This window comes from Bubalus kerabau, chromosome 16 (genome assembly GCF_029407905.1).
Source record: "Bubalus kerabau isolate K-KA32 ecotype Philippines breed swamp buffalo chromosome 16, PCC_UOA_SB_1v2, whole genome shotgun sequence".
Taxonomy (NCBI): Eukaryota; Metazoa; Chordata; class Mammalia; order Artiodactyla; family Bovidae; genus Bubalus; species Bubalus kerabau.
Genome location: NC_073639.1, coordinates 75,698,205 through 75,725,737, shown reverse-complemented (window position 1 = coordinate 75,725,737; position 27,533 = coordinate 75,698,205). Strand labels below are relative to the sequence as shown.

Here is a 27,533-nt window from a genome sequence, read left to right as displayed (position 1 = left end):
CCCTCAAAGGCTGCATTCGTGAAAGGCGTCTCCATCAGATACTGGAAACTGCCCATGAGCAGGCATCAAATCAACGCCCCAGACCTGCGCAAGGCGCTTCTGCAGCGTCCCTCCAGCCTGGCCCCAGGCACCCGCTCTGGGCCCCCCACCCCGTTCTCCCCATCTCCTTTGACAGGCAAACAACCCCGCGACGATTCTTTCAGCGTCCGGGGTGGCCAGGCCTGCGAGTGGCTGACCAGACCGGCCCTGCAGGCGCCTGCCCCATTGGGCCGCACTGCCCGGCTCTCGGGTGGGCTGGACTCAGGGGCTCCTCACGTCCTGGGAACTCACCCTGGCCTCTGGGAGGCAGTCCAGACCCCCTCCCCATCTCACCCAGGGAGCCTGTAGGGACACCCACCCGTCCGCCCCTCACCGATCGCATCCGCTCCGTGGTTATTGGCCACCCGATGGCGCAAGGGTCCCTGTGGGGGGAGGCGCGGCCTGGCCCCCCTCAACTCTAGAAACCAGGCCTCAGAGGGCAGCGGCGCGGCCTCCAGCCCAGGCTCCCCTCCTCCGGTGCCCTCAGTCCGTGTCCAGGGCGCTGGGCCGGAGTCCGAGGTGCGGCCGGAAGGTCCTTTGACCCTCCCGGTCACAGCGCACACCGCCCCGGGCGCTGATTGGCGGCACCCCGCAGAGGCGTGAGCAGAGGGAGCGGGGTCCCGCAGGAGTCCTCCCGGGAGGAGGGCGCGGGGGGTAGAGGGCAGATCGCATGTGCAGGCCTGGCCACTGCCGCCTCCTCCTCCCCCCGGGGGCGAAGGGCAGCAGGCAGTCTAGGTCTGGACAAACGTGCGGACTTCAGCCATGGCCGAGTCCGGGTTTGAGTCTCTGGAGCAGTGCTTGGGAAAACATCTGCCACTCGCAGAACTGCAGGAGGTCAAACGCCTTCTCTATGGCAAAGAGACCAGGTGCGTGGAGCCCAGACTGGCCAGGCGGGGAGCTTGGGGTGGGGGTTGGGAGGCCCTTGGGGCCAGCGGGTGTTGGTCTGGGGGACCAGACAGGGGGCTTCAGGGTCTGAAGGGCTCTGCAGGGGCGGTGGTGAATCCTGGATTGGAGCTGAGACCCTGAGTTCTATAGATGGGACCTCAGGTGCGCAGCCCAGCGTGACCCTTACAAACCTGGAGGGAAAGGACAGTTTTACTCTTTTGTGCTTTCCCTGTGACCACCCAGCTTTCTTTCCAGCTTCCAGTGGCCCGCTTCTCCCCCGGCGCCAGGCCTGTCCTCTGGCTGGCTGTCTAGGTCGGTACCTCCAGTCAGAGCCCCCATCCCACCCCAGGCCCACTGGAGGTCCTGCCCCCAGCTCCTCCTTCCCGCAGTGACCAGCCTCTGGCAGGTCCTGGGACAAAGAGGCTCCTGAATCTGGTTGGCGAAGGGACCTTTCCCACTGGCAAGTCCTGGGAGTTGACTCCCACGCTCGGAGCTAACTCCCAGCCTGCTGTGGGCATCGCTGGGACTTTCCAAGGGCAGTGCTCTCCTGCACGCCGGGAGTGCAGGGTTGGAAGGCACTTGCCCTTCTGCTCCTGTTTCTCTTCGGTCCACTTTTCTCAACGCAACCAGAAGATGTAACTCATAACCTGCTTAAAACTCTATAAGGGGTTCCCACGGCCTTTAGAATGAAATCCAAACTCTGACCCTGTGCAACTCCTGACCAGACATCCTTCCGCTTTCCTGCCCGTTTGTGGGCTCCCCCCATCCAGCCGCACCACACACTCCCTGGCCTTGTGGCAGTGGCCTTGAGGCTCCTGGGCAGCTCCCCTGAAACTGGAGGGGGTGACCTGGGTCAGAGGGTCCCAGCCACCAGCTCGTGTGGCATTCTGGCAGGGGTGGGGACCGGACCTCAGAGCCCCAGGTGTTTCCACAGCTAGTGGATGGTGAAGGCAGAGCAGCTGCTTTTGGGGTTAGCATGGTACAGAACTGTGTCCAGAAGGGCTCTTCATGCCCAGAGAGGGGTGCCCGGGACTGCCGACCCCCCAGGCCGCTCCAGTGGGCTGATGCTGGATTACTGCCTTCCATGGCACCTATGAAGGCCCACAATGGGGGAAACCTCTGAGAACTGGGGCTCCTAAGGAAGGTGCCCTGAAGCAGGGAGTGTTTAAAGGTGAGGTAGGCACATTCCCCTGGGAGAAGACAGAGCCTGTGGGTGTCAGAGAGAGTGCTGGAAAAAGAGAAGTAAGTTTCCAACGTAGGTGACAGGCCAGGACCCGTTCGAGAGCTCAGGGTAAAGGCCTGCCTTGTGAGAAGGACTCTGTGTGTACATTTGGATCACTCCAGAGTAGGGAAGGATTGGAGTGGAAGCCACATTGCATTTATCAGTGACCGCCAGGCCTCTTCCTGGGGCTTGGCTCACAGTAACTGAGTCAGTGGTCCCCCTTTTCCATTCTTTCTACTTTTCCCTCTTCTTGGTTCTGTTCCACCCTGTGCTAAGCCCTTCCAAGCTTCACTCTGGTGTTTTAACCATTTGTACTTATGATTGGGTGGGATTTGGCTATGAACAGATTGCGAAGTGAAGATAGAAACTTACTCATTTAAAAGTTCATCTGTTCATGGAACTTTCCCTGGAGGCCCAGTGGTTCAGAATCCACCTCCAGTGCAGAGGGTACAGGTTCGGTTTTTGGTTGGGGACCTAAGATCCTGCACAAAAAGTGAAAGTGTTAGTCACTGAGTTGTGTCTGACTCTTTGCGACCCCATGGACTGTAAACTCTGTCCATGGAATTCCCCAGGCAAAAATCCTGGAGTGGGCAGCCATTCGCTTCTCCAGGGGATCTTCCCGACCCAGGGATCCAAGCCAGGTCTCCTGCATTACGGGCAGATTATTTACTGTCTGAGCCACTAGGGAGACCCCAAGACCCCACTTGCCTAGGGGCCAAAAACCCAAAACCCAAAACAGAAGCAATATTGTAACACATTCAATCAAGACTTTAAATAAATTATCCACATAAAAAAATATATTTAACCAAGTCTTTTGTTCATTTCTCATGGCCTGACTTGGGTATGGCTGCCTCTGTGGGGGCCTGATGGAGTCCTCCCCTAGACTCCTCCTTCACTCCACACAAGACCGGCTTCTCTCTGAGTGCTCACTGCCCCCAAGACAAAGGTGACCCTTAGCAAGTGTTTACTGAGTGAGTGAGCTAAATGGGCCTTTGCTTGTGCCAGATAGATGAAATCCCTGAAGAACATCAAGGCACAGTTTAAGACAGCTAGAACCAAGAAGCATTTATTCATTCGACAAACATTTATTGAGCGTTTATTTTTGTCTCAAGCCCTAGAGGTCCTAGGATGAGTTAGCCACGGTTCCTGCCCTCGAGGGGCTTTCTGTCTTTTGATGGTTGTCCCGCCCTGCAAGAAAGTGTGCAGGGAGAGCTGGGGGGTTTTATATGGACGGGGTTGGGGCAAGTGGGGAAGGCTTCTGGGGCGCCAGGCTTCAGCTGCATCCTGAAAGAGACTGCGGAGTTGGTCCAGAGACAGGAAGGGGCTCAGCTGCTCCGGGCCAAGGCGCAGACAGCAGGGGACAGGCCCGTTTGGGGGCTGTGGGTGTAGAATACTGTGGGGGCTTGCCTAGGAGAGGAGGCAGGAGTAGTCGGGGTGGATCCTGGGGGCTCCTCCTCTGCAGAGGAGCCGGGATTGTCCTGATGGTGCTGGGAGCCTGCAGAGCATTTGCAAAGAGCAGGTGGATGGTGGGGAGGCCTAAAGCGGGTAGAGTGCCTGGGGGCAGAGAGGAGGAAGGGTTCCGGAAGTCTCCACAGGCGGTGCATACAGCCGGCCTGGCAGAGGGGGCTTGGGCCCTTGGGTGGCCCGTGTGGGTTCACCTGATGAGATGCAGCTGGGGGGCAGGCCGACGCGGTGGGGCGCTGTGACAAATGACCGTACACCACGTGGCTTCAACCAGGGAAATGTACCCTCGTGGTTCTGAAGACCAGAAGTACAAAAGTCAAGGTGTTGGCAGGAGCACGGTTCCAAAGGTTCCGGGCAGCGCCCTCCCGAGACTTTTCTGGTTTCTGGCGGCTTCTGGCGTTCCTTGGCCCGTGGCGGCATCACGCCAGCCTCTGCCTCTGATTTCACACAGTCTTCTTTTCTCCCCGTGTCTCTCCTCTGCACCTTCCTTTTAAAACCCAGCACTGGCTTTTAGGGCTTCCCCAGGTAATACCAAGTGATCTTATCTTGACCTTAATGGCGTCTGCAAAGACCCTGTTTTTCCCCAAAAGCTCTCAGTCACAGGTTCTGGGTGTTAGGATGTTGGGCATATCTTTTCTGGGGGAAGGGGCGCACAGGTCAGCCCACGGCCCATTACAGAGACTCCTGAGAGGTGGTGGGGGGGCTGGCTTGGAGTTGTCCTAGGGATGACCATTGCAGGTGAAGGGGTGGGTGCAGAGGAGAAGTCTAGGGGGCAGAGGAAGCGGAGATTTTGTGGGAGACTCCAGAGGCAAGGATGTGAAGTTGCAGGACCCGAGGGCCAGTATCGAGGAGGCAGCTCAGACTGGGCACAGGCTGTCGGGCGGCTCAAGGATGTCTGGAAGGATGGGGACCTCAGGGAGTCCAGGTGGCTTGAGCAGTCAGAAGGCTGGTGCTTCCTAAAGAGGAGAGGAGGGCCTCAAACAGCTGTCCTGGGGAACTATGGCCGGTCTGCAGGAGAGAGGGAGTGGCGCCCAACGTGTGTCGTGCCAAGCGAAAGAGTGCAGACCGGAGAGTGGAGTGCACAGAAGGGCACCTCTGTGCGTGTGACACACACGGGAAAATGTTGGAAAGAAACGGGAGATGTTGAGGGGCTGTCTCTAGATCCGGGAAGGAGGGGAACTCACTTGACATTCTCCACTGTTTGATTTTTCATTTTTTTCCCTCCCCACGAGCCTGTGTTTCTTTTGTGACAAAGCTCTGGTTTAATTATTTAAAATGCAGATCCATTAGAGGGGAAGGAGAAGTTCCAGAAGCCAGAGGTTGCCAAGGAGGCAGGGGCTGGGCTCCCTTGGGCAAGGCCTGCCTTGACCCCACTGGAAAGGGGTCTGTGGGGCCAGGACAGGAAGTGATGGGCTTTCCTTCTTGGAGTCGCAAGTGAGGCCCTAAGGGTGGGGCCTCAGCCACCAGGGTGAGGGGCAGAGAGCCCGCTGCAGGCACCAAGGGAGGACTGAGGGCCGCAGAGAGCCCACGTGTGAGGTCCTGGTCCGTTGGCTGGGCTCCGTCCGCCGCGGCTGTCTGGCGCCCCACCACCTCCGTGAGCCGAGCCCCTTGGTGGACACGGGACACGGTTGGGGGCTGCAGCTTGAAGGCCAGGTGGGTCCTCCAGGAGGACGTGGGGCAGGGCCGGGTGATGGCAGGCCAGGATAACAGGAGGGCAGGGAAAGCCTCCAGGCGCCCGGCCTCGGGGCCGGGTGTCCCCAGGGAGCTGGGGTGGGGCGGGCCGGCCAGAGGCTGCAGGACCAGCTTACAGCTGGGGGCTTGTGGACCTCCGGCGAGCTTTCCCAGCCGACGTCTTCCTCCTGGCTGAGGACGGGCTGCCTGCCCAGCCCCCCGGCTGCAGCGGTGACTTGTCCTGGGGGGCGGAGCACCGTCTCTGAGGCCCCCACAGCAACAGGAGGCAAGGTGTGTGCTCTGCAGCTATTTCTAACCAGCCGCAGCGCACGGAGCCCTGACGAGTTTGAAAAGCAGGCTGACTGTCAGGGGCGGAACCCAGCTCCAAGCTGTCAGGGAGCCGTCATGGAAAGCGCCTGGCAGGGGGGCGGTGACCGGGGGCTTGGGCTGACAGGGCTGTGATTTTGAAAGAAAAGTCGTTAAGAAAGGGATTCAAAGTGGGAGAGGAGTATTATTAGATAACGGCTGTCAGGCGATTTTCTGAGGCATTCTCGGGGTATTTCGTAACCCTCTCGCCCCCTAGATGGTCAGCTCTTCCTGGGCCCTCTCCTGCAGGTTCCACCCCCGGGCGGGGGCATGGAACGGGCATCAGTGTTTGCCGTTCGGCCCGTGGTCACTTTGGTGGGAAGTTTTGTCAATAATCCACTTGCCTCTGTTAATAAACCACACACCGGGATGAGCCCTTCAGCCTTTGGTCTGGACGCCTGGGCCCCACCTCACCCGTCTGGCACCGGGCCGGGAGCTGCCCTCTCCGCTGGTGGTCCTGGCAGGGCAGGGGTCCCCAGACGCTCATGACCCTCCGTCCTGCCATCAGTCCTGGCCTCCTGCTCGCCTGTCTCCTTACAACCTGCTGTGACCCCCCCCCCGCCTCAGCTCACAGAGCCCTCTGACTCCAGTCCACAGACGTTTGGGGGACTCTGTCCCCTCCCACCTATGCTGAGACTTTAATCCCCACCCCCGATTTCAGCAGCTTGAACATCAACCTCTTGACTAGGTTCCCTGCCCTCCTCTGTGGGGCCTAACCACTCTGCCCGCGGGGGCCCTTGGGCGTGGGTGGTCCCCCCGTCCTGCTGCTCTGCCCCAGCTCCCCACACGTGGCCGCGGCCCTGGCCAGCTCCTGCGCCTTCCTGCCAGGACGCCGCACGCGCCCCTTCTCGGCTGGAGGAGCAACTGCGAGTGTTACCATGTGCCGCGGACCCACTCAGCTCACCTGCCCTCTGCCTTCCTGCATCTAGGAAGCTCGACCTGCCCGGCGCTGCTCTCGAGGCCGCCTCCAGAGGGGACTTCGAGCTGCAGGGCTATGCGTTCGAGGCCGCCGCGGAGCAGCAGAGGAGGCCCCGGACTGTGCGTGTGGGGCTCGTTCAGAACAGGACCCCACTCCCTGCGGACACCCCCGTGGTGAAACAGGTTAGGCCTCTCCCACCTGTAGAGACTTGACCATGGTCCCCGGGTGGTCGACCAGCTGCGGTGCCCTGGTGTGCCCCCCCGCCCCCACCCTCCAGCCATGTTTCTTTTCTTTTTCTTTGGCCCCTACCCCTTTCTCTGCCTCCCTCTCCTGGGGTGGAGCTCAAGTTGCCAGGGAGAAGGCCACGCCCTGAGCTCCTGCGCTCTCCGTTGGAACCCTGCCTCTTGGGCTCTGGCCAGCACATGTCTGTCCAGCCCGTGTGCCTCTGCCTGGCTCCTTGGTGCAGGAGTCATCCGCCCAGCCTCCATCGGGTTGCAAATCTGTCTCCTTGGCCAGTCCGGGTTGTCAGGAGGTTGTGGGGGGTCAGGGATGTGGTCCTCGCCTCCCCACCCCGCCTCCAGCACCTAGAATTTTGCTCCCAGCCCAGCATCTGCAGGGCCCTGTAGGGGGGATACCCGGTGTCTCTGGGTTTCAGCCTGGCCCCACTGGGTTCCACTGGTCTGTCTCTAAACAAAAAAACTTCCAAATGTCTCCTGGGAGCCAGACCGCAGGCTGAGGACACGGAGAATTTGAGGATGCCACTCCCAAGGAGCTCGTGGGGTCCTGGGATGGGAAAGCCAGGTGGGGAGCGGTGCCGCTGTTGGGGCGCACGTACCCCGGTTTTTGGCCCTGCCGTGGAAGACACATGAGAACACACGCGAGGCAGGTCAGGTCGGGGGAGGGAGCTCATTCTGGTAGAGGGCGCAGCTGGGTGTCCTTGGAAGATCAGGAACACGCAGGGACAGACCTGGCAGGACTGGGCATCCCCACAGCCGTAGACACAGGGTGTCCTGAGTGACCGGGGTCCCAGAGCTGGGGCCAAGGGGGCAGGTGACCCGGGGGAGGGCTCTGGTGTGTGGTGGGCCCCTCTCTCAGCAAGCAGCTCACATCTCAGCAATGCCATGAGGTGGGCAGCCTTCTCCCCATTCTCCAGACAGGAAAAACCGAGGCTCAGCGAGGCGGCGTCCAGCACCTGGGGGACCCCAGGGCCTCTGCCCCTCCGCCTTTGCCCACGGCTTCGAGCCCGAGGACTGTCCCCCATCCCAGAACCTCCCGCCCTGTGCATCTTCCTGCAGTGGGCCCGGTGGAGGATGAGTGTTAAAGTTGGCCTCAACCAGTAGAACCCGAGGAGAAGGCAATGGCACCCCACTCCAGTACTCTTGTCTGGAAAATCCCACGGGTGGAGGAGCCTGGTGGGCGCAGTCCATGGGGTCGCTAAGAGTCGGACACGACTGAGCGACTTCACTTTCACTTTTCATTTTCATGCATTGGAGAAGGAAATGGCAACCCACTCCAGTGTTCTTGCCTGGAGAATCCCAGGGACGGGGGAGCCTGGTGGGCTGCCGTCTATGGGGTCGCACAGAGTCAGACACGACTGAAGCGACTTAGCAGCAGCAGTAGAACCCGATGTGCTCTCATGCTCGCTGTTTGACTTGCCAGGTCGCCGCCCTACACAGACGCATGGAGGCCGTCGTGGAGGTGGCTGCCATGTGTGGGGTCAACATCATCTGCTTCCAGGAGGCGTGGAGTAAGTCCCTCTCCCCACGCTTTCTCTGCCGCTTGCAAAACCTCACTGTCTTATCTCCACGTCGCCGAGAGCATCTGCTACGTGATTTCTTAAAAATCTCCTTTCATTTCTCATCCCTCGAGAGGTTCTTTGTCAACAGCACAAGCAACCCGTTCCAGGGTTCCACCACTCCTTCTCATGTGCCTCAGGCTCCCCTCTGAGCCTTGTAATTCCTCCTCGCAAAGCATCCTGCTGGGAGAATCCCTGCACAGAGGAGGCTGTGCACAGCTGCAGTCCATGGAGTCTCAGGAGTCGGACAGGACTGAGCGACTGAACGCGCATGCGCACACACACACACACAGCAGAGAGCAAAGGTGTGCGTCCCTTCTGCCTCCGGTACCCGGCAGGTCATCCCGCTCTTCACATTTCCCGGCACGTGTGTGTTTTCACTCTCAGCTGACACTTTTGATATGTCTGCGTCTTCCGTTAGACTGTAAACTCCATGTGGTCAGCGCCTGGGTGGTGGTAATTTTTCCCATCCCAATCCCCACCCCACCCCCATTTTTTTTAACATTCAAAACGTTTTGATCGTGAAGCATGCGCGTTGCTCCTATCGGTGACTGTGTACGTCAGCGATGTCAAATACAATCGCAAAGTTGTTTCAACTGTCATCGCCGTCTCGACCCAGGCTTTTTTGTCATCTCCAGCCAAAACTCTGCACTAACTCATCAGTAACTCTCCCATCCCTGAAAATCTCTATTCTACTTTCTGTCTCTATGAATTTGACTGCTCTAGGGGCCTCGTGTAAGTGGAATCCTCAGTATTTGACCTTTGGTGTCTGGCTGTCTCACTGAGCATCATGTTTTCAAGGTCCATCTGTGTTGTTGCAAACATCAGACTGGCCTTCCTTTTCATGGCTGCATAATATCCCATAGTTTGGATGGATCACATTCTGTTTATTCTTTCTCCTACCCCCATTTTATCTTTAGTGGCTTGAATAATCCTTGGTACATGACAGATGCTAAAAATATTTATTGGATCATTTAACCAACTTCTCTTTCTTGGAAAACTCCCACTCATCCATCAAGGTTTAATGTGGACACCCCCTCCTTTTGGGGGCCCTGGGGACTCCCCTGCACAGAACTGAGCGCCCCACCAGGTTCCCATTGAGCGCCCCATCTCAGCTGGCATCTCCTGAGGCCAGGACGGGGTCTAAGTCCAGAACCTGCCTTGAGGAGCGCTGGTTCAGTGAATGGGGGACCCCCCCTTTTCCCTCTGATTTGGAAAATGTGGTTAGAACTTTGCAGCCAGCCTCCCCCAACCTGCCTTCCACATGCTGCTTTTGAAAGTTTGTTTACACTACAGGGGTTGTGAAAACAGGAAAAGAAACCATTAAAATGGAAATGGAGAAATGTGGAGAGCTTAGCAACCTGAAATGAAATCGGAAAGGGAGGTTTTATCCTCTTGGGGCGCTTGAGTCTCTCCTAATGCTCTAAAAGCTGCGAGTGAGTGGTCACTAAGGATCTTTCTTTGTTATCAACAGCGTCCTTGTTGGCCTCCTTAGAATAGCTCATCCATCTTCACCCAAGGAGCCTGGGGAGTCTCGAGCCTGGTGTCGAGGCCCCCGGGGCTGCTGCCAGAGCCCGCTGCCCCTTCGCTGCCTCCGTGGGCCACGTCCTGGGTGGCCGAGGTGATTACGGTGCCATCATCGCCCCAGGCTGCCAGGGACTGGAAGGGACCGGGGAGCCTGGTGCCCCGCTTCCTCCTCTGTGGGATGAGGAGTCACTCACTTCACAGGGCTATCGGGACAGGCTGCCTCTCACCAGGCCTGGCACCGTGCTGGGCACACGGCCTGGGTTTGGGAAAGGCTATGACAACTTTAAAAAAAAATGCACCACGTGAGAGTTCAGTTTTATTGGGGGCAATATGAGGGCTGCAGCCCAGGAGACAGCACCTCAGACAGCTCTGAGCAGCTGCTCCGAAGGGGTGGGGGGCGGGGGCCAGTCTCTGTGTGATTTTGGTCACGGGGCAGTGCATGCGTGTGTTTTTCTGGTAGAAAGTTTCTGCTGGTCTCGTGAAGCTTCGGTTCAGGGGAACAGTCATCACCATAAAGGATTTTCACGCTTTTCTAGACACGAGGGCACACAGGAGCTGGCTCATAACATCAGCCCCTGAGAACACCTAACTCCCTGGAGACCTGTCCTGCCGGTTTCCCAGGGCAGAGTGCCCCGTTTCTGCTCTCACAGTGAACTCCTGCAGGGCGTGCTGGGGGTCAGCAGCCGCCACAGCACAATCATCTCCCTGCAGAGGTAGATGGCAAGCCCCCCAGGCAGGTGCCAATTTGTGGTCGCCAGTTGATGACAATCATCACCCACAAAGAGGGCGCACACGCCCCATGCTGCAACCAGGTAGAGTCCTCCTCAGCCACGTCCCACGGCTTTCCCACAAACCTTCCCTGCAGGCTGGTCGGTTTCAGAGCCGTCCAGCGGCATTAACACTGTGTAAATGCCAAGTAAATAGTTGCCTCTTTGTGGCAACCTCAAGTTCTGCTTTTTCGGAATGTTGTGGAATTTTTTTTTTTTTCCAAACATTTTCCACCCTCAGCCAGTGGGGGAACCCACAGGTACAGAGGGCCAACTCTGCACAGAATTGGTCCGAAGAAGGAATTCAGTGTTCCAAGTCACAAAGGAAAAGACTTAACAGCTCAGCAGGAAGCGGGCAAAGGGTACGGAAGAGATCATCTGGAGGATGAATCCAGAAGACCCAGTGACCACGCGGCCGGGGGCTCCAGCTCGCTGGGGACACAGGAGAGTGCCATCAGACCAGCGGATGTGGAAGCGTGTGCGCGAGGTGGCGGAGCACGCTCGGCCGGAGTGCGTGCCTCCCTGGTGCCTAACCCCTGCCAGCCCCCCCACCCCCACAGAAGAAACCTCCATTGAGAATCTGGTGCCCTGGCATTCTTTGAATTGTTACCGCACGTGTATGTACCTCAGCGAGTTATGAACCTTCCTGTTGAGTTAGCCCTCTCGATGGTGGGGCATCATCTATCCAGAGAGGACAGAAATCATGCTTTTATCCCCGGGGAGCACTCAGCCCATCCAGCGTGTCCCAGACTTCTGCTGGGGTCATTACACGAGCGGCTTTCCTCATTCCTGAAGAGGCCTCGGCCCCCGGGAAAAGGAGCATTCCTATTGACGTGGGAGGGTCCCAGCACCGTCCTCGGGGACCCTCGGACACTGTCTCCAAGAAGCCTCGGCCTTGCTCGTAGCAGCCTGCAGGTCAGCCAGCAGTTTCTGGCTGTACCTTGTACAGAATTGTTTCACGTATGGTTTAGTCGCTAAATCGTGTCTGACTCTCGCAAACGCATGGACTGTAGCCTGCCAGGCTCTTCTGTCCATGGGATTCTCCAGGCAAGAGTACTGGAATGGATTCCCATTTCCTTCTCCAAGGGAATATTCCCAACCCAGGGATCGAACTCACATCTCCTGCATTGGCAGGCGGATTCTTTACTGCTGAGCCACCAGGGGATCCCTATATGTGTGTATGTGTGGTTTAAATTATGGTAGCATAGACATAGCATAAAGTTTACCATTTTAACCACTTTTTTTGTGGGTTCGGTTCTGTAACATTCACATTGTCATGTAGCCATCGCCACCGTCCACATGCAGAGCTTTCTCATCTGCCCACACTGATGCTCCAGCCCCTTGAACAGCAGCCCGTCGTTCTCCACGGCCCCCAGGCCCGGCGCCTGTCCTTCCACACTCTGTCTCTCTGAACCTGCCTGTCCTGGGCGCCCCATGTGCGTGGACTCGTACAGTGCTTGTCCTTCTCTGTCTGCCTTATTTCACCGCATGTAATGTCTTCAGGGTTCACCCGTGTTGGAGCAAGAGTGAGAATTTCCTGCCTTTTTAAGGCTGAATAAGGTGGCTCAGCGGTAAAGAATCCACCCACCAATGCAGGATACGTGCATTCGACCCCTGAGTCAGGAAGATCCCCTGGAGAAGGAAATGGCTGGCCGTCGCAGTATTCTTGGCCGGGAGAATCCCCATGGACGGAGGAGGCTGGTGGGCTACAGTCCACGGGGTCACAAAGAGTCGGACGCGCCTGAGCACACAGCACAGTATCCCATCGAGTGGGTGGACCACCGTCAAACCATTCATCTGCTGGGGGACATGGGTTTCCATCTTGCGGCCGCTGTGAGCCTGGGTGTGCAAGCATTTGTTCAGCTTTCTGCTGCAAGTGTGTCTAAGACTGTAGGCGGGATGGCTGGCCTCACCCCTAGAAGCCGGGAAAGGGGAGGGTCTGCCCGTTGTCCACAGCCGGGCGTGGGCCCGGGAAGCAGGCCCCCACACCAGGCCGAGGGGCCCCCTCAGAAGCCCTGAGGCTGGGTGTGACTCTGGCCTTTCTCCTCTCCACAGCGATGCCCTTTGCTTTCTGTACGAGAGAGAAGCTTCCGTGGACGGAATTTGCCGAGTCAGCGGAGGACGGGCCGACCATCAAGTTCTGTCAGGAGGTAGGACGTTAACTGGCCTTCAGCTGGCAAGCCAGCCCCAGGGGCGGCCGGACACGTGCGGGTCAGAGTGCGGCCGCCGCGGCCAGGTGGTCCTGCCCCATGGCGCGTGCGCCCGCCTGGCCCTGGTTTTGCCAGATAAGAGTAGATGTGACTGTTTATTGCCCTTTTTTTTTTTCTTAAGTGCCCTTTCACTTGAAATCAGTTTCAGAGCCAGAGGGGCCCTGCATGCCTCTTTAAAAAACAACATTAATGAATCAGTGTTATTCATGGCTGCGCTAGGCCTCCATTGCTGCGTTGAGGCGAGCGGGGGCTCCTCTCGAGTTGGCCCCTGGGCTCCCGGGGTGCCGGCTTCGGCGGTGGCGGTCCCGCTGCCACCTGGAGCGCGGTCTCAGTAGTCGGGATGCACAGGTTTAGTCGCTCCGCGGCAGGTGGGATCTTCCCCGACCAGGGCTCGATCCCGTGTTCCCCGCCTTGGCAGGCCGGTTCTTCCCCGCTGGACCCCCCAGAGAAGTTCCCCTTCGTGGCTTTTTAAGTCAGGGAGCTGCAGCCCACAGAGGGGGCCTGGGGGTGACCCACCCAGAGCAGGATCTGCAGCCGGCAAGAGGCGGCCCTGGCACCTGGGGACCAGGGTCAAGGCTGCATCCCTGGCCAGAGCCCTGCTACCCCACTTGCTGGGGCTTGACGGGTGTGGCCTGTCTCATCAGTGTAGAAACTGGGCCTCATTTTTCTTTATTTAAACCTCATAATGTGTGTTCTGAGATTCTGTTTATATGCATTGTCCAGGAAGGGCAGCTATGCTGGGGCAGAGTACAGGTCCGTGGCTGCCAGGAGCTAAGCGGGGAGAAGGGATGAGCAGGGATGCTCACGGGGACGGGGTTTCCGCTTGGGGTGTTGAAAAGTTTCTAAAATTAGGTTGTGGTGTCGGTTGCACAACTCCGAGTGTACTGAAAGCCACGGAATGCTGCCCTTTGAAGCGATGGACTTTATGCTCCTTGAAATGTGTCTTCATGGGGCAGTCACCCCAAAAACCCCCATGACATCCCACGTGGTGGCTTATGGTCATTCTCACCTCGGAAAACTCCCTTCATTCCTGCGGAAACTCCGGGGCTTTTGGAGCAGCGCTGTGACCACAGTGATACCGTCAGTACAGAGCCGTGATTCCAAGCAGCCCTCTTCCCAGGCTGTAGGGGGACATCTCCCAGCCACGAGGCGGTCGGTTCTGTGCCTCGGACAAGAAGATGACAAGGACGGGGCGGGAAGTGGTTGCAGACGGTGCGCCTGAACCAGGACGGGAGGAAGAAAGGGCAGAAGGAGGATGGGAATGCGCTGGTCCCGGGCACCCGTGTCCGCATCGAGGGCCGCAGGACCCACGGCCACCCCCGCGTGGCTGCTGGCATCCTGCCGTGCCGTGACTGTCCTGTCACTGGGGTCGGGGGTGGCGACGGGCTGGTGAGAGCTGAGGACAGATGACCGGCTGCGGCTGCTCCTCCTGGCCCCCAGATCCTGTAGTTCTTATTTGAGACAAAAGGAATTTGGTGTCCAAGAGTTACGTTTGGTTGGGTTCTGGATTTCTGGGTTTTTTTGGGTAGATGAGACATATGATGATTTTTTTTCCTTTTTTTTTTTAATCTTTTTTTTTTTTTTGGCTGCACCAAGAGGCATGTAGAATCTTAGTTCCTCAACCAGAGGTTGAACCTGTGCCTCTGCAGTGGAAGCGCAGTCTTAACCGCTGTACTGCCAGAGAAATCCCTTGTTTTCTTCTTTTTATTGCACTAAAAGGGCTTCCCAGGTGGCTTGGTGGTAAATAATCCGCCTGCCAATGCAGGAGAGGAGGGTTGGATCCCTGGGTTGGGAAGATCCCCTGAGGAGGAAGTGGCAACCCACTCCAGTATGCTCACCTGAGCGCTTTCAGGGACGAGGAGCCTGGCGGGCTGCATTCCACGCGGTGACACAGCCCGTGACGTGACTGAGCGCGCACGCCGGAAGAAAACACGTCATTGGGCGCCTTCAGCACTTTTGAGCGCACAGCTCAGTCGTGGTGAGCGCCTTCACAGCGCTACGAGACAGACCTCCCGAACTTGTCGTCTTGTAGACCTGAAACCCTCCAGCCACGTGTCAGCTCCCCTCCGCCTCCAGCTGCCCGTAGCTGACGTCCCGCTTGGTTTCTGTGAATTCGACCACGTGCGATGCCCCACCGGAGGGCACGTCTGCCGTGCTGGTCCTTCTGCACCTGGCTGGTTTCGCTTGGCACGACACCCTCAGTTTCATCCACGTCAGAGACCACAGCCACCCGTGGGCCAGGACTGCCTTCCTTCTCAAGGCTGGATAACACTCCGTTCAGTCCATCCTAAAGGAAATCAGCCCTGAACATCTGTCACAAGGACTGATGCTGAAGCTCCAATACTCTGTCGACCCGATGCAAAAAGCCAACTCATCAGAAAAGACCCTGATGCTGGGAAAGATCGAAGGCAGGAGGAGAAGGGGGCGGCAGAGGATGAGCTGGTTGGATGGCATCACCGACTCGATGGACATGAGTTTGAGCAAGCTCCGGGAGATAGTAGAGGACAGGGGAGCCTAGTAGGCTACAGTCCATGGGGTCACAAAGAGTTGGACATGACTGAGCAGCTGAACAAAATGACAAAATACTCCACTGCATGTATGTGTGAAGTCGCTCAGTCGCGTCCAACTCTGTGACCCCAGGCACTGCAGGCCGCCAGGCTCCTCCGTCCATGGGATTTTCCAGGCAAGAGCACTGCAGAGGGGTGCCATTGCCTTCTCCGACTGCATGTGCACGCCATGCTTTATCTGGTTGGGTTGCTTCCACCCTTGGCTGGTGTGAGCAGCGCTGCTGGGGACACGGGTGTGCACTCACACTCTCCCGCTCAGTTGCCAGCCCTGTGGCGGTTCCGTTTAACTCCGTGGGGAACCCAACATCATTTATATTCCTGCTGGCATTTTATGAAGGTTCCCGTTTCCACACCCTTGTCAATGCTCCTTATCTGCTTTTCTCGTTTTGTCTCATTATTGCCTCTGGGTCTGAAGGTCTGTGGGAAGTGGTGTTAAGGCTTGCTTTTATTTTATTTGTACTGCAGGGTCTGTGATCTTTGTCGAGGGGTCCCAGGGTTGGAAAATGTAAGACTTTGCTCTCTGCACCCTTTAGAATTAGGAAATCTGCCTTAGCCACACTAGAAAGGTCCCCAGGGCTATGTTCAGTATTTCAAAAATCCTGATATAACCCGCATACTGCTGATATAACCCCAGGCTCATGGAAATATCAAGTCATTTGATTCTAACTAGAACTGTTTAAGTGTAGACTGCTTAAGGATCAGGAGAGTGGGACTTCCATGACTGTCCAGGGGTCCAGACTCTGCACTCTCCCTGCCGGGGGCAGGGCTCAGCCCCTGCTTGGGGAACTCATATCCTGCACACCAGCCGATCCCAGGCCGATATTACATACAACCAGCAACCACCCGTCGAAGTATAAACCACAACAACACAGAGCAATGTGAAAATGCGGCCACTGGAAGACTGAAACTCTCTCTCCTAGATCGTGGCTCAAGGAGAAATCAAAGATGGAATTATAGCATGTCTGGGAGAAAAAGATTATACGATCATGTCATATTCAAGCAATGCAAACTGATGGCATGGAATTGTGCCATATGAAAAAAAATCTAAAAAAAGAATAGAGAAAGCATTTCGCCTGTTAGCACAGACGTTGCTGTTGTTCGGTCACTAAGTCGTGTCCCACTGTTTGTGATGTGGCACATAGTAAATGAAGTGAAGGAAGAAACGGTTCTTCTCACTTGTAGCGGAAAGAGAAAAAGGACGCATTTCAGGTCTTTGGGGAGATCCAGAAGTGGGATTTGGAGAAGGCAATGGCACCCCACTCCAGTACTCTTGCCTGGAAAATCCCATGGACAGAGGAGCCTGGTAGGCTGCAGTCCATGGGGTCGCTAGGAGTTGGACACGACTGAGCGTCTTCACTTTCACTTTTCACTTTCATGCATTGGAGAAGGAAATGGCAACCCACTCCAGTGTTCTTGCCTGGAGAATCCCGGGGACGGGGGAGCCTGGTAGGCTGCTGTCCATTGGGTCGCACAGAGTCGGACACGACTGAAGCGACTTAGCAGCAGCAGCAGCAGCAGAAGTGGGATAAGGGGGTCCTGTGGTCGTCCTGGGTTTGACTTTGGAGGCGTGGCCCTACCGTTCTCCACAGCAGCTGCACCATCCTTCCACTCCCAGAAGGAGTGCCCAAGGACGATGCCGGTTCCTATGCAGCTAAGTTTGGGCATCAGAACAGCGCTGGCATTTGGTCTTTAAAAGGACAAGCATAGAGAGAGCTCGAAACCCAGACATTATCTAGGAGGACCCTCGAATCCGTCCATAAAATCGTCCGATGCGTGCTTTGAAAGGAGGGTGATGCCACGTCTGTTTTTCCAGCTGGCGAGGAAGCACGGCATGGTGGTGGTGTCCCCTGTCCTGGAGCGAGACTCGGACCACGGGGACGTCCTGTGGAATACGGCCGTGGTCGTTGCCAGCTCCGGAGCGGTCCTGGGCAAAACGAGGAAGAACCACATCCCCAGAGTGGGCGACTTCAACGAGGTGAGCCGCCCGCCTGGGCCCGTGAGCACCCCAGCCGCCACGTGGTGTGACTTCCCCTCATCGCCCTGCGTCACGCGGGCGGCTGGGGTACGGTGGGAGTCCCGGGCGGGTCCCCACGTGTCTTTAGCACAGAGGGCTATGTTCTTGCATATATTAATATTTTTAAAAATATAACCTGAGTTGGCCTCCTGGAATTCTTCTTGAAAGTAAGGAGCATGTTTTCAGGTCTACTATGATCTTTTGCTTTTCTGGATATTCATTCTGTTCAGTTTTTTGAGAGTTTGATATTGAAACTCCAGCTAAAAATCTTAGTTTACTTTAAAAAAAAATAATTGTAATATATAGGGGAACTGTAAGTAACTTTGTTCTCTATTTTCCAAATCTCTTGTAAATGTGTTATCACACTTCCATAATTTAAAAAATAAAGAGGAAAAAAAAAAGTAGCACATAAGTTAAAACCAGAAGCGGTAGTCACAAGCATGGAGTGATTGCTGGGCCCCTGCAGGCCCCGAGCGCCTCGTCCGTCAAGGTCTAGTCCTGGTTCGGGGGAGGGGTCCTTGTCTGTGGCTCCCGTGGGGTCTGAGTGTCAGGTGGCCAGGAGGGCTGCACGTCTGAGCACAGGTGTGCAGGCTGGGGCTTCGGCCCGTGCTCAGGGCCTAAGTGGTTAGCTGTCCTCACCAGATGGGTGGTGTGGACGTTGGCCACACGCCTCAGCCTCTAGCGGTGCCGGGATGAAACCTCACCCAGTTCATCCTTGGCATACTGCGGGAAGAAGCTCTGGGGACTTTCTAACGTGTCACCGCAGATCTGTGGGCAAGTGCTCCAGCCACGGTGATTCCCCCTCGGGTAAGCTTGTTCGTGTTGTGTCTGGGTTTTCAGGTTTGGCTTTTTTTTTTTAGTTTATAAGTGGTCTGAAATTTTGGAGTTTAGAGTCATGCCAGGAGTGTCCCTTAGGGAGGACGGGTGATGTTTTCATTTTTCTGCCAAGCCTAAGAAAAGGGAAGCTTGGCAGCTCAGAGCATCTGCCCGCGGCCCTCTGTCTTCCAGTCCACATACTACATGGAGGGAAACCTGGGCCACCCCGTGTTCCAGACCCAGTTCGGGCGGATCGCTGTCAACATCTGCTACGGGCGGCACCACCCCCTCAACTGGCTGATGTACAGCCTCAACGGGGCCGAGATCATCTTCAACCCCTCCGCCACCATAGGAGCGCTCAGGTCACTGGGCCCAGGGGGGCTCGGCCGGGGCCTGGGGGCTGGGTTTCGGGGCGCAGAGGCGGGGTGGGTGAACAGGAGACAGGCGACCGCCGGGATGTACAACACCCCTGAGCCCCGGGACAGTGAGTGGTAGGGTCAGCCAACTTAAGCGTCCGTTACTGTTCCCCCCTCGAAGCCGAGCGGTTTCCCAGGTGGTGCTACGTGGTCATGAACCCACCTGCCGATGCAGGAGACGCAGGAGATGCGGGTTCGATCCCGGGGTCGGGAAGATCAACCCCCTGGAGGAGGGCAGGGGAACCCACCCCAGTATTCTTGCCTGGAGAATCCCCATGGACAGAGGAGGCTGGCGGGCTGCAGTCCCCGGGGGTCGCGCAGACTCGGACACCCGCACTGAAGAGCAGTGCCACGCTGCGAAGCACCGTCCTTGGCTGTGGCGAGGTCTCGGGCAGGGACCGCCGGCAGGATTCGGGAAAGCTCCCCTTCTTAGGGCCGGAGCATCGGGGGTTGCCTGAGCAGCTTTGGCTCCCCTCCCGTCCCACATGGGCGGGTGACGACGGAGGGGTCCGAGCTGAGAGGGTCCTTGAGAGATCAGTCAAGGGTCTCTGGCACCTGTGTTTACCCAGCCACATGGTGTTAGCCTTATCCCTGAGCAGACAAAGCTGCTGTCACAGGGCGGGGTGGGGGGGGCGGGCTCCGGGGCCTCCCCGGGGCGCTCGCGGGGCTGCAGTGACCGGCACCAGCGCCCTTTTGTAGCTTCGCCCTCCCCAGCAGCGGGTGGTTTCCAGCTTTGCCTCATCAAGGAGCAGGAGAGCTCGGGGCATCTGTGTGAATGCCTCTCTCCCCAGCTCACTTCCCCCAGAGCATTCCGGGATCTGCTGTGTCATCGGGGGGGTGGCAGGGACGGGGAAGGGGAGTCCCTGTCCCCAGTGGAGGGGGGCAGCTTGGGGGCAGCCTGCAGTCCCCTGGGGGCCCACCCTTTCACTCCTGCCCTTGCTTGCCACGAGATTTCCGAAATTTAAATGTGGGGACGTGGCCGTCACTTCACCTCGAACTTGCCGCTGAAAGCGGGGCCCCCTCCCTCAGCGCGCTGATCTGCACGGCTGTCCCTTACAGAACGACCCCGTCCTGTCTGTGTCTGGGGGGCGCTCTCGGGCACAAGGGTGCCGTCACGTCTGGGGTCTCCTCCCCACCCCCAGAGAGGCAGTGGGCAGCGTGGCCACTGTGATAACGTCCCCTGACAGTCGTGAGGAAGAGTGGCTCCTGGCTGTCCAGCCAGCAAACCTAGACAGACGCCCCGGGCTACGCCCCGGAGCAGCCCCTCCTGCCGGCCACGTGTTACACACCCAGCGAGCTGCATCACCCCAGAGGGGTCCCTGAAGCCAGTGCCACCCCCCCACGCAGAGCCGCACACAGGCTGGGAGGGACACAGCTGTAGCCTGGACTCAGATGTCACCTCTCCAACTGAGCACTTCTGGGCTTTTATCAGCCCCAATTAAGCAAACAGAAGCTGCTCAACGTAATACACACGTGATGGATGGCTCGTGTCCTTGGCTTATTAAATGCTGTCCGTCTTCCTTCCTTGGACAGCATGATCCCACCCACTCATGCCCTCCAAGGAGGATGCGTTTCTGCTGGGAGCTGGGGCTTTTGGAAGCCCCAGGTCTGAGCAGCTCCCACAGCGTTCACCCTGTTGCGTGCTCAGTCGCTCAGTCGTGTCCGACTCTGTGCGACCCTGTGGACTGTAGCCCACCAGGCCCCTCTGTCCATGGGATTCTCCAGGCAAGAAGACTGCAGTGGGTTGCCATTTCCTCCTCCAGGGCATCTTCCCGACAGAACGTGTCTCCTGTATCTCCTGCATTGCAGGCAGATTCCTTCCCGCTGAGCCATCGGGGAAGCCCTTACACCCTTGACCAGATAATTACAGCCTGAAAACCTTGGCTTAAGGGCACAGTGGCGAGGACAGAGGAGGGCTTCCTGCCTGATGTTGCTCAGGGCCATGCGATGGACAACAGGGAAAAGCTGGAGGGGAGAGAGTGGTCAAGGTCAACTCCTCTCCCCCAGCGGTTATCGCCCAGCCGTCCTGGGGCTAACACAGCTCCGTGACCCCCGCCTGTGAGCAGAAAGGACGTTTCCAGGCTGGGGTCAGAACCCTGCCGAGACTCTCCTTGCTGAGGATGGCCGTAGAGTGTGGAAAACAGTACAACGGGTGGTTCGCTAGGACGGGGAGCCACAGGGTGAATTCCTTAAAATCCTGAAGGGTTGTTTGTGGAATCGACGCTGAGGGTTTACAAGCACGAGGCCTGGCAGAGACCCACCAGCTGCACAGCAGCCTCGGCTCACAGCTTCTAGAAGCACCCATCCCCTTCTCTGACATCTCCCGCCTCCTGTATCAGCACCCCTACCCCTCTATACACACACACGCGCGTGCAAACACGTGGGCACGTCATGGGAGTGGGTAGGGTGTCCGCACGTAGGGTCCCCCAGTTCCGAGCACCCAGTAGAGGCACAGTGCGGTTGGATGAACCGAGTCACCCTGCGAGCCCTGCAGCCCGAGTGGTCAGAGATTTCCGCCCTCCCACCCTCTCAGGCCACCCTTCCCCTTCCCCACTGTGATGGATTTCAGGGGCCGGCTCTCAGGAACCTCCGGCCTCATCTGAGAGCCTCGGTGTCCTGCCAGCTGGGGGTTGGGTCCTGGCCCCCTCATCCTCCCTGGAGAACCGCAAGACATGTGTTTTGCGGTGCCTGCTCCGCACCTATTTAATTCCCGAAAATGTCAGCGACGGGCGTGTTTCTGTAAAAATCCTTTCTTAAAAGTTTTGTCAGTTCAGCCGAGCAGCAGGGGGGAGAAAAACAGGAAAATGAGTCCCTCCGTCAAGGGTGGGATTTTTTTCCCCCTCCAGACTCGTGAGCGCTGCTGAGAATTAGGCTTGTGACAAGCACCCACCCACCCCTCCACCTACTCCCCGGTTTCAGCCAGGTGCATGCTGACAGGAAGGCTCCGGGGCCCTCCGCTCCCAGGCACCCTGTGTTTCTGAGTGGGATCGCAGCTCTGCATCCAGAACCCCAATGGCGCTGTTCCTCAGACCGTCAGTGGCCAGCAGGCCCGCTGAATTCCTTGGCACATTTTGCTGGTGGGCTGTGGACGGACATGTGTCCGCCGGAGCAGAGTTTCCCACCAGGTCCCCCAGAGCAGAGTTTCCCACCGGGTCCCCCCACCCCCGCAGGCGCTGGCCCGGGGGAGCTCAGCTGTGCCCGCGTGGGGATGTCCCTGTCCTGTGCCCATAGGAGAACCGGGATGGGGGGCTCTGCTTCAAGGCTCGGGGTTCAGAAGAGGGAAATGGGGGGCAGCTCAGGGGAGGTGATGCCTACCTTCAGCCTGAATTCCTCTCAGGTTTACTGTTTGCCGGGCCTGAAATCTTCCCCTGCAGAGACAGACGGCTTTGCAAGGCGGCATGGCAGGGCTCCCCCGGTAGCTCCAGTAGTAAAGAACCCGCCAGCTGAGGGTTCAACGCCCCCCACCCCAGGTCTGGAAAATTCCCCTGGAGGAGGAAATGGCAACCCACCCTAGTACTCTTGCCTGGGAAATCCCATGGACAGAGGAGCCCGGTGGGCTACAGTCCACGGGGTCGCAGAGTCGGATGTGACTTGTACTACAAGGGTAGGGGCTGGGGGGCACATAGGCCCCCAGGCCCCCAGCTCCCTTCTGACGTTTACTAGCCTGCGGGGGGAGGGGGTTGAGTTCCTGACCCCACCTGGCAGGAGGGAATGAGGCAGAAGCAGCAGTTAAGGGGGTCCTGCCAGGCAGCACCCCCTACTCTGCCAGACGCTTCAGCTGCCGGAGAAGGGGATGGATGTTTCCCAAAGCCGTGAGCCGATGCTTGTCTGCACAGCCTCCCTTTGGGGAAGCTTCAGAAAAGGGAACTTTTTTTTTTGATAGCACTGCATGGCCTGTGGGATCTTAGTTCTCCAACCGGGGATTGAACCCGTGCCCTCTGCAGTGGGAAAGCGGAGTCTTAACCACTGCACCGCCCGGGGAGTCCCAGGGCAAGGCTTTGATCCAGGGCTGCCGCTGGTGCGTCGGGCGCCCTCCACACTGCTGCTTCGGCCCGAGCCGGAGATGAGTGGGCCTGTTGGTGGTGGGTGTGGGGTCACCCGTGGGCGCTGTGAGCCTCGCGGCAAGACTGGCACCCCGGCCGCAGCTCAGGGCCGAGCGTCTGTGAGTCAAAGGCTGGGCGGTCGGCAAGCTGGTCCCTCTCCTTCCTCTCGCACAGTGAGTCCCTGTGGCCCATTGAGGCCAGGAACGCAGCCATTGCCAACCACTGCTTCACCTGCGCCATCAACCGCGTGGGCCAGGTGAGTCCCTGAGGCCCGGCCTCCGGGGGGACCCCCGGCAGGGGAGGGGACAGAGGGATGAGGACAGCAGGCCCAGCCGCTGCCCCAGCAGAAGCCAGGCGGGAGGAGCGGCAGTTGTGGGGGCCCTGGTAGGGACCCCAGAGTCGCACCCTCTCTGGGCACACATGCCCCACACCCCGGGGTCCCGGCATGGGGAGCCTGGCCGGGCCCGTCGCCGGGAAAGCTGGCACTGCTCACGCCCTGCTGTGCTTGTAGCTGAAACCATTTTCAAAGGCTCTCGGCCCGTGACCACCACCCAGTACCTGCTTTCTTCCCGTCCTCCCCCCAACCTTGACCTCAGGCACCGAAAGATTTGACTACAAACACCGGGTATTTACCGCGTAACAAATCCTCTTCCGCATTCTTGCTAATTAGATGTCAGGCTCTAATCAGAGCATCTGATCAGCCTGAGATAACCCTAAGTGGGTCTACAGGAAAGAAACTTGGTGTTTTAACCAGCCCGCACGCGGCGCCCCCTCCCGGCTGGACGCCCAGTCCTGGGGAAGGTACCGAGAGCGGGTACCCCCTGGGGCCTGCGCTGCCCCCAGGCTGGGCATCGTGGAGCCCCAGATGCCCTCCACGGCCCTGGGGAAGCAGTCTCCACAACGGCTTTCTCTTCTCCCGGCAAACGATAAGCTCCCAAAGGCAAAATCGGGGTCCTTCCCCCTGGGGCTGGTCAGGTGCCCGGCTGGCCGGGGGCTGGGACCCGGGGGGCACGGCTCCATCAGGCCGGTCCACATGGCTGTGACTGTCCTAAGTCCTTCGCCCCGTCTAACGCTGGTGAGCGTCCCGCCGGCGCCCCCTAGAGGTGCGTCTTGTGCATGAGTGCTAAGTCGCTTCTCTGCGACCCCGTGGACGGTAGGCCGCCAGGCTCCTCCATCCATGGGATTCTCCAGGCAAGAACACTGGAGTGGGCTGCCATTTCCTCCTCCAGGGGATCTTCCCAGCCCAGGAATCGAACCCGCATCTCTCACGTCTCCCGGCGTCTGCAGGAGGGGTCTTCACTCCTAGTGCCAAGTGTCTCTTACCTTGGTTTTATTTCCCAGGAGCACTTCCCAAACGAGTTCACCTCTGGGGATGGCAAGAAAGGTGCGTCCAGCTGACTTTCCGTGGGGCTGATTTGGAGGGGGGTGGGGGAGAACCTGGCTGTCCCCTCTCCATCTGCTGTCTCCCAGCAGGACCCACCCCACAGACCGTGTCTGCACACCTGCCCCCCTACCCACCTCGTGTGGACCCTGGGCCTGTGACCCCCTGGCATCCCAGATGATGGAGTAGGGACTGGGGTGGAGATGGGCCAAGCCATGGGGGCACCCCCTGTGAGCTCCCTGAAATAGGGGTGCATATTCCACCCTGCAGACCACACCCCTCACCCCCCAGCTGTCCAGGTGCCCCCAGAGCCCAGCATGGCTGCCTTGGGTTCCTAGAACCCACAGCTTGTTTGGCTCTGCGGTCAGGGCTGGAATCCGCCACGCCCGGCCTCTCCTCTCTGGCCTGGAATGTGGGAGGGGGCCACCCCCATCTCTAAGGAGAAGCAGAGTGGGGCTGAGCAGCCGTGCCTCCCACAGCAGGATTTCCTGAAAGAGCTCAGATCCCCCCACTCGAGGCCTGGGAGACTGGAGCCTCCGGCCCCACGGGGCTTCCTGTCACAGGACCGGGGTCCTGCCGGCCCTGGGCAGCACCCGCACTCTCCCCGCACACCTTTGGGGTGGTGGGCACCCCGCTTTACTGGTGAGGAGCCCAAGGCCCAGAGGGGGGTGAGGGCGACACGGCTGGGCAGGGCTGAGCTCACCGTGGGGGCCACATGACTCCCTTGGGCCACGGTGGCTGATGCTGGAGCCGGGGACCAACACCTCTGCCAGGGAGGCCTGTAGAACGGTTCCCGGGGTCGGGACTCCTGGGTCCAGGGGCTGAGACTCTGCACTCCCGGTGCGGGGGAACTGGGTTCAACCCCTGGTCAGGGAACAGGATCCAGTATGCCACAACTAAAAAAATAAGCAAACAAACTATATACATATATGTATGTATATCAATAAAACAGCATTTTAATTTCAGTTTTAAAGATCCCGCATGCCGCAGCTAACAAATCCCATGTGCTGCACCTAAGACCCAGCACAGCCAAATACATAATAGAAATAAATTAAATAAAAATAATAAAAAGAAAGGTTCCCGGGGCAGAGGTGAGGGTGTTGAGGGCAACTTGCAGCCGGCGGCGGGGCATCCAGGCCTGACGAGGAAGGCAGGTCCTCAGGGCCGCAGCAGCTGCTGGGGAGGGTGTAGGGGCCCTCATCCTGGGCATCTCCCCTACATGGGTGCGGAGACCACCCGTGTCTGCATGCGCTCACAGGCCTTGCGGTTGCTGCCCCGCAGCTCACCAGGACTTCGGCTACTTTTACGGCTCGAGCTACGTGGCGGCCCCGGATGGCAGCCGCACCCCCGGGCTCTCCCGCACCCGGGATGGGCTCCTGGTCACCGAGCTGGACCTCAACCTCTGCCGGCAGGTGAACGACATCTGGGGCTTCAAGGTGGGTGTCCAGGCCCCTGCTCCTCCGCGCGGCCCGGCCTGCTCCCAGCACCAGAACTGCGCGGCTCCGGGCGGCCTGAGGGCCAGCCGTGTGGGCCCCCATCCCCGAGCTGCGCAGAAGGCCGGGGGCTGGGGCCTAGAAGGGGAACCACGGGGTCAAACGCTGCCCAGGGCAGCAGGCCTCGATAAATTCTCCACTCATCTGATTTATTAGATTCTGGGCGCCTCAGAGCAGATTCATCTCAATTTCATTTGTCCAGAGAGTAGAGTGGCTTGTCCTCGCTAATCCTCTTTTCCTTCCCAGGCACTTGCATTTACCACAAGATGAATGTGTGTGTCTGGCTCTGCCTGTGGCCAGGCCCCAAGTCTGGGCCCGGACAATGGAGGGAAGTGGGCCTTGGCGGTGCCGCTGCCTTGCAAGCCACTTTGGCTCTCTGCCTTATGCGCCCACTTGTAAAACAGGAGGCCTTGGGGACCTGACACCCTGTAAGGAAGGTGGCGGGTCTCCACGGATCGTCAGTGCCCACCTCCTAGAACGGGGTGCTTGCGGCCTGGGACCCCTCACCCCGGAATACAGCGCATCAGGCGCACAGATGGAGTGTCGCCGTGTTAGCCTCCCAGGCTGTTTGCACCAACTCCGCGCCCACTTCTCAGCAGATCATACGCACAAATACACGTCACATTGTCACGATGGGAGGACTGCCCAGCGCTCCTGGGCGGGGGTGGGGGCGGGGGCCAGCCAGACCGACAGGGCGCTGCCCACGTGAAGGTCTCCTGTCTCTCGTCCTCCTGGGAAGCTTAGATTAATGCCGGCTTCCGCACGGATGGGAAGCCGGAGCCAGTAATCCGAATGACTTCTCATTAGTAACTTTCTGAAAGCGGAAGCCGTCCCAGGCTGTGATGATGGGCACCAGGTCCTGTCAGAGCCTTAGGAGGGAGGGGGCGGTGTGGGCGCCCTGGGTGGGTTTTACGGCCCCCTCCAGGCCTCCCCCAGCCGCCGCGTGCAGCGGACGGCCCTCCAGAGCCAGGCCGCCGGGGTGTGGATCCGGGGGGCCCACTGCTGCCAGGGATCGACGGCAGGTCCAGCCCCTCTCGGGTTGAGGGGCGCAGGGGGGCAGGACGGCCCTCCTCCCCCCGCCTGGGAGCCCGCCACACCTTCTAGGGGAAGGTCCCAAAGGTGCTCCAGCAGGAGGGGCTGGGGCGTGAGTCACGTCGGCCTCCGCCCCGGAACCGGGGCCGTCTCCGAATCCCAGCCTGAGCCGTCCCGGCCTCCAGCCCGCCTTCGGCCGCGTTTCTGTCCCACAGCTGCCCTCTAGTGGCAGCAGGCGGCGGTGCGCGAATGAGGGCGTTGAGAACGAAACGGGAACCGCTCAAAGACCTGCCGTTTTCGCTTTCAGATGACGGGCAGATACGAGATGTACGCTCGGGAACTTGCCGAAGCTGTCAAACCCGACTACACCCCCAAGATTGTGAAAGAGTAGCGGCCGGCCCTCAGCCCCCGCCCGCCGCTCTTCCCGCAGCAGATGGGCCAGGGCGCCAGGCTCTGCAGTGCCTGGCTTCTCCCTGCTGACTCCCCGACGGCGCTGCTGTCCGGGCTGGTTTTAAGAGTGCCCCGGGCGGGCGGGGAGGTTGGTCAGGTGAGGCGGGCTGGCACACGAGCACCGGGTTTCCTTCTGGGGATGAAAATGTTTGGGGGCTGGGTGAAGATGAATTTGGTCACTCTGGTCACTTTGAGGTGGTTAAACTTTGTTGGGTGAGTTATAGAAATTCAATTAAAAGGTGATCCCAGGCACTGATTCTGCAGGGTGGTTTGAAGCGAGACAGATGGGGGACTTGCCCGGGGGTCCAGTGGCTGAGACTCCACGCTTCCACTGTAGGCCGGGGCCGGGTTCAACCCCTGCTCGGGGAACTCAGATCCCACATGCTGCCACTAAGCAGTCCACGTGCTACAACAAAG

General features: G+C 58.7%; 1 protein-coding gene across 1 annotated transcript; it reads left to right on the top strand.

The window, feature by feature from the left end:
* Positions 1 to 840: 840 nt before the first annotated feature.
* UPB1 (beta-ureidopropionase 1) lies at positions 841 to 27,533 on the top strand. Its single transcript, XM_055549720.1, has 10 exons — positions 841 to 944; positions 6,616 to 6,787; positions 8,265 to 8,352; positions 12,750 to 12,844; positions 17,285 to 17,446; positions 18,494 to 18,663; positions 22,935 to 23,016; positions 24,102 to 24,144; positions 25,423 to 25,577; positions 26,974 to 27,533. Exons 1-10 carry the CDS (start codon positions 841 to 843, stop codon positions 27,055 to 27,057), a joined length of 1,155 nt encoding a protein of 384 aa, XP_055405695.1. The 3' UTR covers positions 27,058 to 27,533.